The following is a 15,293-nucleotide window of genomic DNA, read 5'->3' on the forward strand; positions in this document are numbered from 1 at the left end:
CTATCAGGACCAATCTGGCCCTTTCGCGTTGCAGCTTTCTCAGCATCCTGCCCAGTAACGGTATTGGAGGAAAGGTGTATAGCAGGCCATTCGGCCACGGTGTCAACAGTGCACCTACAGATTCCGCTGTCGTTTCCAGATACCTCAAGAAGTACCAGGACAGCTGGCAATTGTGACTGGAAGCGAACAGATCTACCAAGAGGATGCCGAACCAATGTTGGAGAACGCCAAACACCACCGGGTGAAGTTTCCATTCTCCCAGAATCACCAGTTGACTGCTGAGCCAGTCGGCCGTCACATTCAAAACTCCACTGAGATGTTCTGCCCTCAGTGACTTCAGATGCATTTCAGCCCAGTCGAAGAGTTGGGATGCTTCCATCTGGAGGGAATGTGACCTGGTTCCCCCTTGCCTGTTCAAGTGCAATTTCACGCAGATGTTGTCTGTCCAAATCAATACATGGTCCAAAAGGAATATAGACTGAAAATGTTGAAGGGCTATGAGGACAGCTCTCAGTTCCAGCCAGCTGATGTTCCAACTCTCCTCCAAGCTGGACCAGACACCTTGAACAAAGTGGAAATTGCAGTGTGCCCCCCAGCCAGACAGACTGGCATCTGTGGTTATTACAGTCCTGTTTGGTTCCCTTGCTGAGGTTTTGGAGCATTGCCCACCATCGGAAGGAAAAACGCAGTGGAGGATCGAGGTGGATTACCCGGTGGTTGGAAGTGGCAATGTCTCGCTGGACAGGCAATAAGGCCCACTGGAAGGGTCAAGTATGATGCCAAGCTCACAGTAAAATGTGAATGGTGGAAACAAACATCCCCAGAGCCTGTGCCAGAAGCATTACATCTGCCATCGAGCAATGCGACAGGAGCAGTGCCATATTTCTGATGGCTACAATGCGGTCTGGTGACAGGAAGACCATAGCCTGTGTGGTGTCCAATATCGCTCCCAGATGGTGCCGTCGCTGAGTTGGCTGTAGTTGACTTTTGTCGATGTTGACTAGCCAACCATGGGTGCGCAGAACCTCAATGTGATAGCGGGACTGGTCTCTGGATCCCGCCTGAATCAGCAAATTGTCCAAATAGGGATAGATATGCACACCCTGGAGGTGAAGGTAAGCCACCAAGGTGAGCAACACTTTGGTGAATACTCTCGGGGCCGACGAGAATCCGAATGGCATTGCCTGGTGTTGAAAGTGATGGGGGCCAAAGGCGAACCGTAGGAACCTTCTGTGAGCAGGGCAGATAGGTACGTGGAGGTAAGCCTCTTTTAGATCGATGGAGGCCAGAAAGTCCCCTTCCTGTAGGGCTTCTATAATGGACGTTAGGGACTCCATTTTGAATCATCGATACTTCACAAAATGGTTGACGAACTTGAGGTATAGCACTGCCCTCCATGACAGATCTTGCTTGGGAACTGCAAACAGAAGAGAGTAAACCCCTTCCGACCTCCCTGCTAATTGTACTGGTTCTATTGCAGCCTTGTATAACTTCACCAGGCCCTTTCTGAGTATGACTGGATCTGGATTAGGATCATCTAAGAGTTTGTTCAGCCACATCATAGAAGCTCTTGAAAAGATGGAAGCTGAAGCAGAGGCCTGAACAGCAAAGGCGGGAGTCTCGTGATTTTTACGCAGATCGTAGTCTATCCGTCGCTCAGAAGGATCCTTCAGCTGTGAGTCCCCTTCTTTCAGCAGGAGGGACCTCGAGACCAAACTAGAAATCGGCTCATCTATCCCCGGGACGTTCAGGCGATTCATGAACTCCGGAGCCAAGCCATAGTCTGTTGGCGAGGATAGAGAAACGGCATGCCTACAGCAGGTGAGCCCATTCTTCCTTGGCCAGTTTGTCAATGGGGTCTGACACAGGAAGGTAGTGATCTGCTGATCTGGGAGATTTGAGGATCTTGGCCCCCTTCATGGGAGGAGTGGTAGATTCAGTTTGTAAAGGGTTGGAGGCCTAAGGTGTCCAGAACTCTATGAGCAAGGGGAAGATAGTTGGCTGAATCAAAAAGGCGATAGGACAAATCCTTCTCCAGTTCTGTATCACCGCTCCACTCATCTCCCTCGGCTTGAAGAGAATATGAAGGATCCTCCAAACCAGTAATCTCATCGCCAATCCTGCCTCTAGCTACATCGAATGGGTTTGGTGAGGGTGGTGTAGCTACATCATTGCAACCGCAATGACCCATAGCGCCAGATTGCCGCTGCGCACTGTGCTAAAGCAATGGATTCAATGCAATGTGAGAAGAAGCCCAGTATGTCCTGCAACTGTGAGAGAAATTCCGGAGTCAACTGCAACCCCAGTAGAGGGGCAAGAGTGGCCATCTGAGGATCTGAGGGCCCTGGCTGTACTTGGCAGAGTAGAGGTGGTTGCCCTTGTTGAGGAAAAATTGCAGGGGTCTCATCAGACTGGTGAGACGTATGAGCTCTAGACGTTGACATGGGTTGAGACGAACAGTTCAAAGCTGGTTGGCTAGGGAACCCCTCACATTCGTCCTCTGACGACCCGACAGGCAAATGAAAGAGGGCTGTTAATCTCTCTTGGCCATCATCCTCTGAAGCCAGGACAGACACATATCGTGCTCGCTTGGCAGTGCTATGGCTAGATAAGTGTTTAGTTTTAGCGACAGCCTTGGAGTGGAATCTGGGTTGCTTGTGCTTAGTAGACTTGTGATGCGACAGACCTTGCATGGCTGTTTTGCCCGTTGCTTGAGCTGCCTCTGGCTGTTGATCTGCCATCACATACATGCACAAAGATGGGGGGTGCAGTATCTGTCACCAACACACACACAAAGGTGGGGGTGCAGTGTGGAGAGGGGCACTAGTACCATCCACAGATTGGGGGAGCGGTACAACCCCAAGTGCACACGCACAGCAGGAAAAGTGCACTTATATATGCAGAGCCTCTCAGTGACCTAGGCCTCCTCTTCACTTTGTTTTATTTTATTCTTATATTATTATTATTATTATTATTTTAAATAGCATCAGTCACACCAAAAAGCCCCCCTGACTAAAAGAGAACGTATGTGGGGGGGGGAGTGGAAGAGCTGCAAGCCCAATGCCTGTGCAACAAAAAGGGCAGGAAAAAGATAAACAAAATGGCGCCTGCCTAGAGTGCTGCTGAAAAAAGGTGGGACGTTCCAAAAGAAAATGGCGACCGCCTAGAGAGCCAGTGCTGTACCCTACAAGGAGCACCAGTGGCTGTCAGAAGTAAAACGGAACCACCGGGGGGGGGGAGCAGCAACATCCAACTACCCTGCCAAAAAAGAAAGGGAGCCGCTGCTGCAAGCTCCAGAGAGAGAGAGAGAGAGAGAGAGAGAGAGAGTTGCCTGCACGATCTCTTTCTCAGCAGCCAGCAAGCTCCCAACGGCTGCTGCTGCAAGAAATATACCCCAAAAGAGCCGCCTCTGTGAGCTCTACTCCAGAGCCGGCAAGCTCTGAGCGGCCGCAGTATTGAGCCGCGAAGAAAGTAGCTGCCGTGGAGAGAACCGCCTCCGAGAAGAGAGCCTCCTCCGCAAGCTGCACTGCCGAGCCTGCAAACCCCAGGCGGCCACAGTTGCAAGCCGCAGAGAGCCGCCTCCACAAGCTCTACTCCCGAGCCGGGAAGCTCCGAGCGGCCGCAGTAACAAGCCGCAGTGCTGGGGGGGACGAAACTGCCACCGCGAGTATCTGACTCTCCCCAGGAGAGAAGGGAGTGCTGCTGCTGCAAGAACAGAGATGGCAGTAGCCATCTCCTCTGTCCCTGACCGGGAGCTCAGGCAGGAAACACGAGTGAGGAAAAGGGGGGGGGAATTGACAAAGCAAACACCCCCAGGGCAGTAAAAGAAAGGGAAGGGAAAACAAAAATCACAGCCCCAGTCCCAACACAGTCTCACACACACACTTAAATTTAAAAACCACTACACTACACTAGCTTAAATCCTTACACTACAGTAGATAACAGCCTTGGACGAAGGCAAGAATGAACTAGAGTGGGAGGGGCTTGATGCCCCAGGTCTTGACTTCAATATATTCTTGCATTCGGACACTAGATGGCGCTATTACCCACGTGATGGCATGCTACCTGGGGAAAATGCTGTAAGCACTACCAATTTTGACAGTATGCAGTCTCTTATAAAAACAAATATCTGTAAAAATATTTATAAGTTTTAAGTTTACATACAGACATTGAATCCAGATCAGGCAAAACCGACACAAGAAGTGCAAAATCTTCTTTTTTTTCCATTTTAGGCATGATATCTGCAAGAAATAGGTAACTAAGAAGTTTAGTAAATGATTTCATAACACATAGCCCATAGCATGATACTGAGACTCAAGTTTCAACTTAGGATAAAGTCCCACCTGTGCAGACACATGGTTTATAGTCTAGTGAATACTTGCCCACAGGGAGGGATATCTGATATTAACAAGCTCTTTTCCGTACTTGTTTACTGACTCTGAGGTAGGGGCTCTTGTTCAGCATCTACACACAAATGCATGCTCAGATTTCATGAATGCAACAAAGACCCACGCTCATATATATTTCACTTACATCACAATTTTTGTTATTAAAACTTTATTTCAATGGGTGTGCAAGAAGTGGGGGTGGCCATCGCATACTCTGATGCACACATGTATCACAGATAGCATGCTCATGGTACGGGGGAGAAGAATTGCCCCACCACTTTGCAATTATGGCTTCCACAAGGAAGCATTTCAAAACTAGCCCATCTTTAATGGGGATGGAGAAGAAAGAACGAGAATTCAAGAGGAAGAAGAGTTAATGTTATTTTGCTAATGAACCAGAAAATGTCCCTAGGAGCAGACATTTCAATACTGGGAGAAAGTGAGCATTTTATTGTGAGTTAAATGCTATGCTACACCTGCTGAATTTCTACCTATCAAACATCTAATAAGGGCATAGCCGATCCTGACAGAAAAGACTAAAAGAAGACTACTGGGTTATTAAAAGAATGGAAATAGACGGGAAGTATCAGAACCTCAGTCTTTTAGTATGGAGGAGAGGCAGAAAGAGATGGAAGAAGAACTCAGCAGAGGGAAAGGGAAAGATCAATGCCCAGATCCCTTCTGAAGTTGAAGATGCTCCTGGTCTGCTTCTTTTCTGGCAGATCATGATCCTCAATCAGCTTAGCCATGGTTTGGTCTCTTTCTGTTTCTCAGCTCTAGCTCTCCCCATTTCTGATTCGCTCCTCCCACCACAGCAGCCTCTTCTATGTGAAGAGGCCTCTTCCAGGAAAAGCTCCAGGAAGGAAACATCACTGGTGAACACTTCCACTCCTCCTGGTTTGATCATATGAACCAACCTAGTGTGGAAATATTTTACATGTTTACGTTTATTTATTTTTATTACTTTTATTCTGGCTTTTAGGATAGAAATCTTACCAAGGTGACTTAGAAGTAACATTTGATTACAAATTTTAGAAAACACAATAAACAATACTAACATATTAATGCACATCAAGATCCTTCCCATAGCGGAACTGATTATAGCCCTGAGGTCCTCAGAAAGGGAAGGACTTGAGGTGGTCTATCTACATTAGTTATTCCTTAACTGTACATTTGTTTTCAGAATTGCTAGAGCAACTGCCACCCTGGGCTCCTACTGGGAGGAAGGGTGGGATATAAATCTAATAAATAAATAAATGAAATAAAGTAAAATAAAACAAATTGCCATAGCCTTTTACTGCCTAAAATAAAAAAGAATATATAGATATTAGCATGTAGCCCAGTTGTGTTTTGATGTTACAGACTTACTTATTATTGAAATGTGACTTGATTTCTTTTTATTATAATATGTACATTGCTTGTTACAGACACATTAACATTGTAATATCGAAAGAATTAATTAAAACTGAAACAAAAATGTGTATTTGCATAGCTTAATCCTAGAGCTACTAATGGAGTGAAATTCAAATATTAAGGATGGAAACTGGCTGAGAATTATAGGTCAAAATAAAATTGTTTCTCGTTATTTCAAATAAAAGCAAACAATAAAAGTACATGAAAAATTTCAAATTTCTGTAAACAATGAGCTGCAAATGTGTGCACTTCACTGAATAATTAAGAATTAAATATAAATTCTACAACTGGAATTTAAAAGATAGCTAAAAACACACAATTGATGTAGTGTCAATAAAAGGAATATACCTTTGATTTTTCTGGCTTCCTTAATTATTTTCTGAAGTTTATGCATTTCTGCATCATATTCTTCATAATTTATGTCTCTTGCTTCAACTTTAGGAGCTTGAAATAAAGAAGGATCTGTACCAAGATAGGAGCATTGTAGATGACCACTCTCGCTCAGTGTGACTATCACACCTTTCAAATTTCTGCATAAAAGAAAAAAAAAACCTGAATGGTGTAACTGAATAAAACATCAATGAAACCCTGTTATTAAAAATTATCCAATGTACAAAGGAAATTTTGGCAAGTGTGTTTCTGTTAAGTATATCTGACTGGTAAAAATCAGATCACTTGCAACAAATCAAAGCAACAGTCATGTTCTCTGTCACCAGAAAGTTGTTATTAACAAAACATGTACTTAAGAAACAGTTGCAATACTTCTAAGACCACAAAATTCTAATATTCGCACTCCAATATATTATGAAAAAACAGACCTACTCCTAAAATGAGCAATGAGATAAGTTTATATAAAACATTTATACAAGCAATATCTCCCAGTTGCAGACCTCCATCATAGCTTGTGCTATTAACAGTTTAGTGGCCTTCTATTGGTTGCTGCAGCACAAACAGACAAACAGAGCAGATGTATTATGTGAAGATAAACTTACATCAAGAACCTTACAGAAGGAAAAGCAGCTGGGAGTGGGGGGAAGTTCCAACTGGTGGATAGGTGAGGAATAAGCCCCCTCTGCCCCACTATCTCTCTGAAAACTGTGCCCTCCCAGCTTTTCCCTAGAATCAGAAGCCATCAGGGATGCACATGGAAATACTAATGTGGCTGTTAATTATCTAGATCAGCCTTTCCCAACCAGTGTGCCTCCAGATGTTGCTGGACTACAATTCCCATCTTTCTTGACCATTGGCAATGTTGGCTGAGGCTGATGGGAGTTGTGGTCCAACAACATCTGGAGGCACACTGGTTGGGAAAGGCTGATCTAGATACTTAATCTCGGCATATGATATACACAAATCTAGTTTTGAGATATCAAACACGTTTATATCCAAAACATTTATTCACCAGCAATATTGCAGTGACATAACTGTTATGCTGAGTTTCTGTGATGCTGTACTAGCAGAATGCATACTTAACATTTATGTGCTCATGCAGAAATTCTCTAAGATTTGGTAATGTCCATTAACACCCTATACAAATTTAATAGTCCCCTAAGAGTCATTTGAAGATTTGGACCAAAAAGACATTCTTAACATATTCCTATTTTTGGGAATCTTTTCTTTCTGTCAATAGCTCCTTTATGGTTGCTGTGGTTTCAAGAAATACAGGCTGTTTAAGTAAAGGGTCATAAAATGCAATGATTTTGCCTTTGTTCTTGTTAGCTATAAATGCTTCAGTCCTTATGCCACTTAGACAACTTACATTCTATACTTTGATGAGATCTAAGCAGACAAACTATATGTAGGACTATAGTTAAAGTTATGTTTCCTCTAGGTCTTAAAATCTAAAATACCTGATGGAATGCCTCTCCTAGCACGAACCCACCTGTACAATATGCTCAACATCAGAGGCCCTCCACCAGGTGCCTACTCCAAGGGAAGCTCGGAAGATGGCAACAAGGGAGAGGGCCTTCTCAATTGTGGCCCCCAAATTATGGAATGATCTCCCTGATGAGGTGTGCCTGGTGCCAACACTGTTATCTTTTCGGCGGCAGGTCAAGACTTTCCTCTTCTCCCAGGTAGTTTAGCATGTGTTTTTAAATTGCTTTTTAAACATGTTTTTAAATTTGTATATTTGTTTTTAATGTTTTTAATTGTTGTAAACTGCCCAGAGAGCTTCGGCTATGGGGCGGTATATAAATGCAATCAATCAATCTATCAATCAATAAATAAAAACTATGGAGTTTTATATTTAAAAATTAAGTTTACAGGAGTTCATGAAAACTTTAAAGATTTCCCCCCTGCCAATTTTTCAATGCATTCAAAAGCGCACTGATGCAAAAGGGAGGTAGCAACTGAATTATGATGTATTCGTTTGTCTTATGACACCCCAACAGTTTTATTTTAACCAAGTTAAAAAGCTACAATTCTCCGATGATTCACCCCAGAACAGTGTCAGCAGTACTACTACAGAGCAAGTTGCTTCAGGGCTGCAATTATGAAAGGGATCTAATATAAATTTTATAGCCATTTTCCTGCAGCTACTGTAATTGTCTGTATAACTATGAACATTATTCTAATACACTTCAAACAATATGCAGTGTCAATTACTTTTTAAAATAGAATATTTTAACTATTTTAAAAATGGTCACATAAACAAAGCTAAAATAATTTTTTTACTGAAGAAACTCAATTGAAACAAATTATTTTGATATCCATAATAACGTTATTGTTCAAAGCAAATCCTCTACACATATGGTAGTAATTTGAGAATCTTTCTTTTTCTGGATTTTGGACAAAAACAATAGCATATGCTTTTTGTATGCCTCTTTTGCAAAACAAATTGCTCAAAACATAACGTTTAAACAAATCCCCATGCTTCACATACTTTTAGTCATACAATAAACCAGTAATCATTTCAGATGGATTAATAAAGCCATAGATCCATAAATTAACTGGCTGCTGGGTTTTTTTTTAAAAAATCACTATAACTCCAACATATTTTGTTATTGTATACTTTTTAAAATGTATTCCCATTTAAAAGTAAACATCCCTTTTGTGTTTAAGGACATAACCATGCTAATGAGTCCTGCAATATTCATAATCTACTTGGTTCATGACAGATGCTCTTGGAGGTCGCTGACGACTTGAAGGCACATAACAACAACAGCAAAACTGAATTAGAAAGTGTGAAGAGTGTTTTCTATAGTATTATTATTGTTCAAATTACTTCACTCATCATAGTAACAATTCTGAGCCTGTCTGACTGTATTCGCCACCCAGTTCCTGCAGCAACTTCCATGGAAGCAGTAAAGCAGGTATCTAGAACGAAGGGCTTCGTTTTTTTAAACTTAAACACTTTCTACTTCTGAACAACCTTCCCATCAAGACAGTTCAGTTATATTAGTCCATGACATTTTTCCTAGTTTCCTCAGACACAGTAGCAGCAGTCCTGAGTCAAAGCCATCAGTCATCCTCCAGACACACTGAAACATTTGTGATTTCCAGGGTAATTTTCTCATGAGTATGTATCTCTCCTAGTGTGAGTGGAAGCAACAAATTATGATCCCGCTTAGCATGACATCCAAACTGGAGATTGAAGATGGTCATGATGTGAAGCTTATGAGGTTTGTTTGGAGTGAAACAAACCACAATTTCTGGTTCTGAGGCAACACTAAGCAAGAGATTATGGTTTATTGCTCTCTCTTGAACTAGGGAGGAATGAAGCAGGAGAGATCTCCACATTCACGGCATGCCATTAACTTTTGCGAACACGGACACTGAGACAGCAACTCCATTCTTAGACTAAACAGAGCCATTTCCTCTATCATACTAGAACAAGTAAAAACAATTGCCATCTTGCCTCAGAAAAATAGCTGCCACCTGATCAATTCTGAACAATTCTTCCAGTAAAAAAAGTGGCACAACTACACCCTGATACCTAACCTCTCCAGTGCCCACTGTGTTTCTTTCCTAGAGGCAAATGGTCTTCATTTGCACAAGTAGCTCAGACACACTAAAACCTCTGTGACTTTCAGCATAATTTTCTCACATCCTGTTTTACAGGTATTACTTATTTTATAGATTTATGAGCTGCCTTTAAAAAAATGTATTTCCACCTCATTCCCAAAATCAAGACCACAGTCACAGTTCCAAAGCATGGACAAGGGCTACTAAAATTCTGAAATTTATTAATATACTTATGGTTTCTTGTCTGTCAATTTCTGTCACAAGTGACCCAAAAGCATTTTACTTGCAACAATACCATAACACTGATAAAATAAATTAAAGACAGCAATAAAATCATAACAATCCATATAAAGATGCAAAACCCACTAAAGGCTGAAACTGAACTAAACATGGCATTTAAGGGCTTGGGAAAACAAGTAAGACTTCATCATGTCACAGCAGGCATTAGCGTTGTATCGATCTGCACCAGTTCCACAACTGTGGCACCACCACAGAGAAGGCCCAACTCAAGATTCTCACATGATGAGCAACACCTATTGGTGGGATCACAAGCAGCATCCTACCTGCCAACCTCAGAGGTTTACTGAATTAATAAGGTCTTGACATGTTTGCCATGTGGAAAGGCAGAATAAATGTACCTGTATTTCCTCCTCACAGGGCAAGCAGAAACTGGGAGGAGGAATTTTGATGGCAAAGATTGCAGGGCAAACAATTAAATGCTCCCTCTGCCAACACAACTGTGCGCACAACCATGGCAATATTTCAAATAAAAGGAGGTCCAATCACCAATCTCTCACATAACGTGTAGACAACTGTTTTCAAGCTACCACTTTTCAAACAATCTAGCATCATCCTATCAATTATATAATTGCACTGCACTTTTCTTTTTAAAAAGTCTGAAACATGAAGATATGAAGCCAGATTAACAATAAAAATAACCCTCCCAAGGCTTAGATGCAGATAGTTCATTAAACTTTTTTTTTTTGTCACACTGGATGAACAATAAGAAAATTCTTCCAAGAGCAGGTCAGCAACTTTTAGTTACCACTGCCACCCACTGGTGACCACAACACCATAGCATACAATAAAATGCTTTCTTTTTATCATTGACTGAACCAAAATAAAGCCAAAAAAATTAATTTGTATTTATGGGGTGCCTGCTGTGTTAAATTAAATGGGTGTCAAACCTTTTTACAAGGTCAAAATTATAGCTAGATTGTCTACATAAGATGAAATTCTAGAACTACAATATACCTACACATAATGTGTAATACTTTCCATTAATTCTTAACGTGTAGTACAATTTAACAAGGGATGCAATCCACCAAAGTACTTCTCCTGTGAGAGACTCATAGACATTAATGGGTGTGTTTGAAAGAAATGCTTCATGGATATCAAGCCTTATTACAATATTTAATTAGTGGCTCAGAGTTGTTAAATCAGAAGCATATGCACCAAATATAATTTAAAATGTATTTTCTCTAAATTTAGAAGCATTTTGCTAGTACCTCATTTTTTCCATTCCTGCAGCTTTAAGATAATACCATACCATGTACAAAGTTTAGTTGCTATATTCACATGTATGTTACATTGCTCTGAAATACTTTATACATCTTTAATTCAAGGAAAAGATAAATATTTGAAGGCAACCAAACTAATTTTCCCAAAAGAAAACCAAGAAACCCAGCCATGTACCTCTATGTTGTTTATTTTAAAAATAGCTCTCCCCATTTCAAAAGTTTCAAACAAAGCACAATAGATTGAAAATGTAAGCAGAAAACATGCAGAGTACATTCTATCCCTCATGCACTTCATCATGTTTGAATTAAGAGTTCAGCAGCTAAGGTGCATGGCTACATCTTAGGTTCACCATTAGTCTCACATTGGATGGTTGCTGCAACCTGTTCTGGATGGGGTTGCACTCCCCTTGAAGGAGCAGGTCCGTAGTTTGGGAGTCCTCCTGGATCCTGCCCTGCTGCTTAAATATCAGATGGCTGCAGTAGCCAGGAGTGCTTTTGGCCAACTCAAACTGGTCCACCAGCTGCATCCGTTCCTGGAGGCAGTTGACTTGGCCTCAGTGACACATGCATTGGTGACATCGAAGCTTGATTACTGTAATGCACTCTATGTGGGGCTGCCTTTAAAAACGGTTCGGAAATTGCAGTTGGTTCAAAATGCAGCAGCCAGCATATCACCCCTGTGCTTTATCGACTCCACTGGCTCCCAATTTGTTTCCGGGCCCAATTCAAAGTGCTGGTTCTGACCTTTAAAGCCCTAAACGGCCTTGGACCAATGTACCTGAGGGACCGCTTACGCCCATATGTACCTGTCCGGGATTTAAGATCATCTGCCTCTCTCTCCTCTGCTTGCCTGGAGTGAAAGATGTTAGATTGACAGGCACACAGGAGAGAGCTTTTTCAGCTGTGGCCCCCAAGCTCTGGAATACCCTACCCCAAGAAGTTTGCTCTGCTCCCTTCCTGTTGGTTTTCTGGAGAGCCTTTGGGAGGGACTGAAGGTAGAGCCTGGCACTGATTTTATGTGATTTTATGTCTTCTGCATTAAATTTGACCTTTGTAGTCCCTTTAGTACCAATCCCTATATATATGTATATTGTGTGTGTGTGTGTTGTATTTTATGTATTTTAATTTATTTTAATGTTTTTGTGATTTTACTGCTTACAATTTTATTATGTGCATGTCTGATTTTATTTCTGTATGCCACCCTGAGTGCCCTATTATAGGGTGGAAGGGCGGGATAGAAATATTTTAAATAAATAAATAAATACATGGCTGTTTCAGTCATACCCATTTGTTGGCTCTCTGGGCTTGCTTATAAGTAGGCTAGAAGGTATCATTTCAGGTGCCAAAACAGGAGATTAATATCTTCACCTAGTTGGCCAGCCAATGAGAAGAACCAGCAACCCACCAGTAACAGATCACAGTGTAGTCAATAACTATCAGTGTAACATGATTATCAAACAGAGTGTGCAGCTACTACAAAAATGATAACCTCCTCACACTTCAGCTTGGATCTAAAGATGCTCTTCCATGAACAGAAAGCCTCTTCTGTTAAATATGAAAGGGCTCCTTCATACTTAACAGAAGAGTCATTGGATGTGAAAAGTAACTGTCCAGAAAAGTTCTGCTTGTGCAGCTCCTGCAAAGACTTTAACAGACCTCTTCATGGCCTGCTAGAGGGGGTTACCAACACAGTGGCCATGGGTGCCACGAAGCCCTTCACTGGTGCCTAGAGCATGGGCTCAGCCTCTGAGCTTTCATTTTTTTAAAAAGCTAGTCTCTTGCCCTCCTAGAAAAAAGGTGTGAAGCAAAATAACCTTTAAGTGATTTCTGTGCAATGAAGCAGCCTGGGTGCTCCCGCCTATCAGCCAATGAGTGAAGTCAGAGCTGTGACTGATAACTAAATTGTTTGGATACCAGGCAATAAAATTCCCTGGGGTCTTAAGAGCTGCTGTTTTTCTCTCCCTTTTAGTGCACTGTTCCTTTTTCTTTCTTATTTTCTAGCCCTTGAAATTTCCATAGGTTGCCATTCCTTTTTCTCTAGCAACCAGGATGCATCTTCCCTGTGAAGGGTTCATCTGAGATCAGGTACTCCCTAGCAATTATTTTCTGCAAATACTACTACACAGGAAGTGAAGCTGGAGGTTGAAGAATCTTCCCTCTCCACAAAAGGCAAAAGTAAAAACCTTGCAAATAAGCTCAGGCATGTCTACTGCTGTGCAGGAGCTAAAGACCAGGCAATCATTAAGAAATCACTGTATAGTTAACTTACAGTACAATGGCATACATGTATATTCTGAAGTAGGTCTCTTTCTGTTTAATGGGGTTTACTCTCAGGAAAAGGGGTACAGGATGGCAGCCTTGGCTTTGATTTAGGGTTGGCACTGGGGAAAACAGGGTTCTTGTGCCATTAAAACCTGTATGACAGACAGACATTCAATAGGTTAAACGTTTTCTAGTATGGAAATACAATTATGGGAAAAGCTTCACTATGACTGTAGTCTCTCTAATGTTGTGTTATGCCATGCCCCCCATAGCAGCCATATTAAGTTATGCCACATCCCCATAGCAGCCATTTTGTGACTGGTGCCCATATCACTCTCTCAATATTTGAAATGGGTCCACAGACCATGGTGACACATACATTAGTTACATAACATTTAGAGTATTACAGTGCACTCTACATGGGGCTGCCCTTGAAGAATATTTGGAAACTTTAATTTGTTCAAAATGTGGCAGCAAGATGATAAACTGGAGCTAGATATTGGGAGCTGAAACAGCTGCATTGGCTCCCTATCTGTTTTCTGGCCCAAATCAGCTGCTGGTTATGAACTTTAAAGCCCACTAGTTTGGCACCACATTAACTGAAATATTGCCTTCTCAAAAATTAGCCTGCTTGAGTGTGAAGATAATCACGAGGCCATCCTGTGTGTCTGAAATGTCATGACTGATTGAGATAAAGGTCTTTGTTGGTGATCACATCAAGGCTCTGGAACTCCCTGGTAAGGGACATCTGAATCACCCTTTCCTTATTTTGACGAAGGCCTTTTGGTTCTTGGTGGCCAAATGATAGGGTGAAATTAATCAGCAGATAGAACTTGCTGGAAGAAACCTCCCAAATGCTGCTTCTCTGGAAACATAACGATCAATTTTGTAATGTTTTGTGAACGTGTTCATATTTGCCCATATGGTAGTTCAACCTTCTGAAGAGGTGTGCTTGTTGAACACACTGCTATCGCTGCATTACCCCTGTTGAATGTGCCACAACACCCTTTCATGGTGTTAAATGACGAGTGTTATGACAAGGAAATGTATGCCTTTATTCACCACGTGACGACTAAAGTAATAACAGAAGATTTCTGCAACTTCAAAGCTCATAATGAGGACATTGAACTTGTCAAGGATTATCAATACCTTGGCGCAGTCATTAACCAAAATGGAGAAGAAGGCTAGGACTGGGGAGGGCAGCTATGAGAGAACTAGAAAAGGTCCTCCAATGCAAAGATGTATCACTGAATACTAAAGTCAGGATCATTCAGACCGTGGTATTCCCGATCTCTATGTATGGATGTGAAAGCTGGACACTGAAAAAAGCATGTGTGGGGCATGAACAAAAAGTAGGGAGCACCAACACATGCTGACTGTAAAAGGATAAAAGTAGGATCAGTTCTTAGAATCACTTATGAAAGTGAATCCTTATGAAACACGCATAGATGTTTTGCTACAGACGTTTCCAGTTCTGATATTCTTTGAGCTGATATCACTACTAAAAACTGTACTTTGTAAGACAGGATTCACAGGGATGTTGAATTTAGTGGTTCAAATTGTGGTTTCTGGGGTGCAGTCAGGACTTTATACAAATCCCATGTTGGATAAGAACATTCTTATGTCGTTGGGGTGGTTATGTTTGGTGATTTCATGGATACCACTTTTATCATATTTATTTTGTTTTACTAGATTTTATTGCATATATTTTGGATATTATTTCCCTGTAAATTACTTCTGACTC

At 41.6% G+C, this 15,293-nt stretch overlaps 1 protein-coding gene across 12 annotated transcripts in view; it reads right to left on the reverse strand.

Annotated features, from left to right (window-relative positions):
* BBS9 (Bardet-Biedl syndrome 9) overlaps window positions 1-15,293 on the reverse strand; it is a 461,803-nt gene that overhangs the window by 376,935 nt on the left and 69,575 nt on the right. For all 12 annotated transcript variants that reach the window (XM_061587171.1, XM_061587183.1, XM_061587182.1 and 9 more), the window contains exons 10-11: window positions 6,150-6,331; window positions 4,165-4,241 (exon numbers count right to left, since the gene is read on the reverse strand). In XM_061587171.1, coding sequence (XP_061443155.1) covers window positions 4,165-4,241; window positions 6,150-6,331 — 259 coding nt within the window. The remainder of the gene's footprint in view (window positions 1-4,164; window positions 4,242-6,149; window positions 6,332-15,293) is intronic.

Source organism: Rhineura floridana, chromosome 10, assembly GCF_030035675.1.
Source record: "Rhineura floridana isolate rRhiFlo1 chromosome 10, rRhiFlo1.hap2, whole genome shotgun sequence".
NCBI lineage: Eukaryota > Metazoa > Chordata > Lepidosauria > Squamata > Rhineuridae > Rhineura > Rhineura floridana.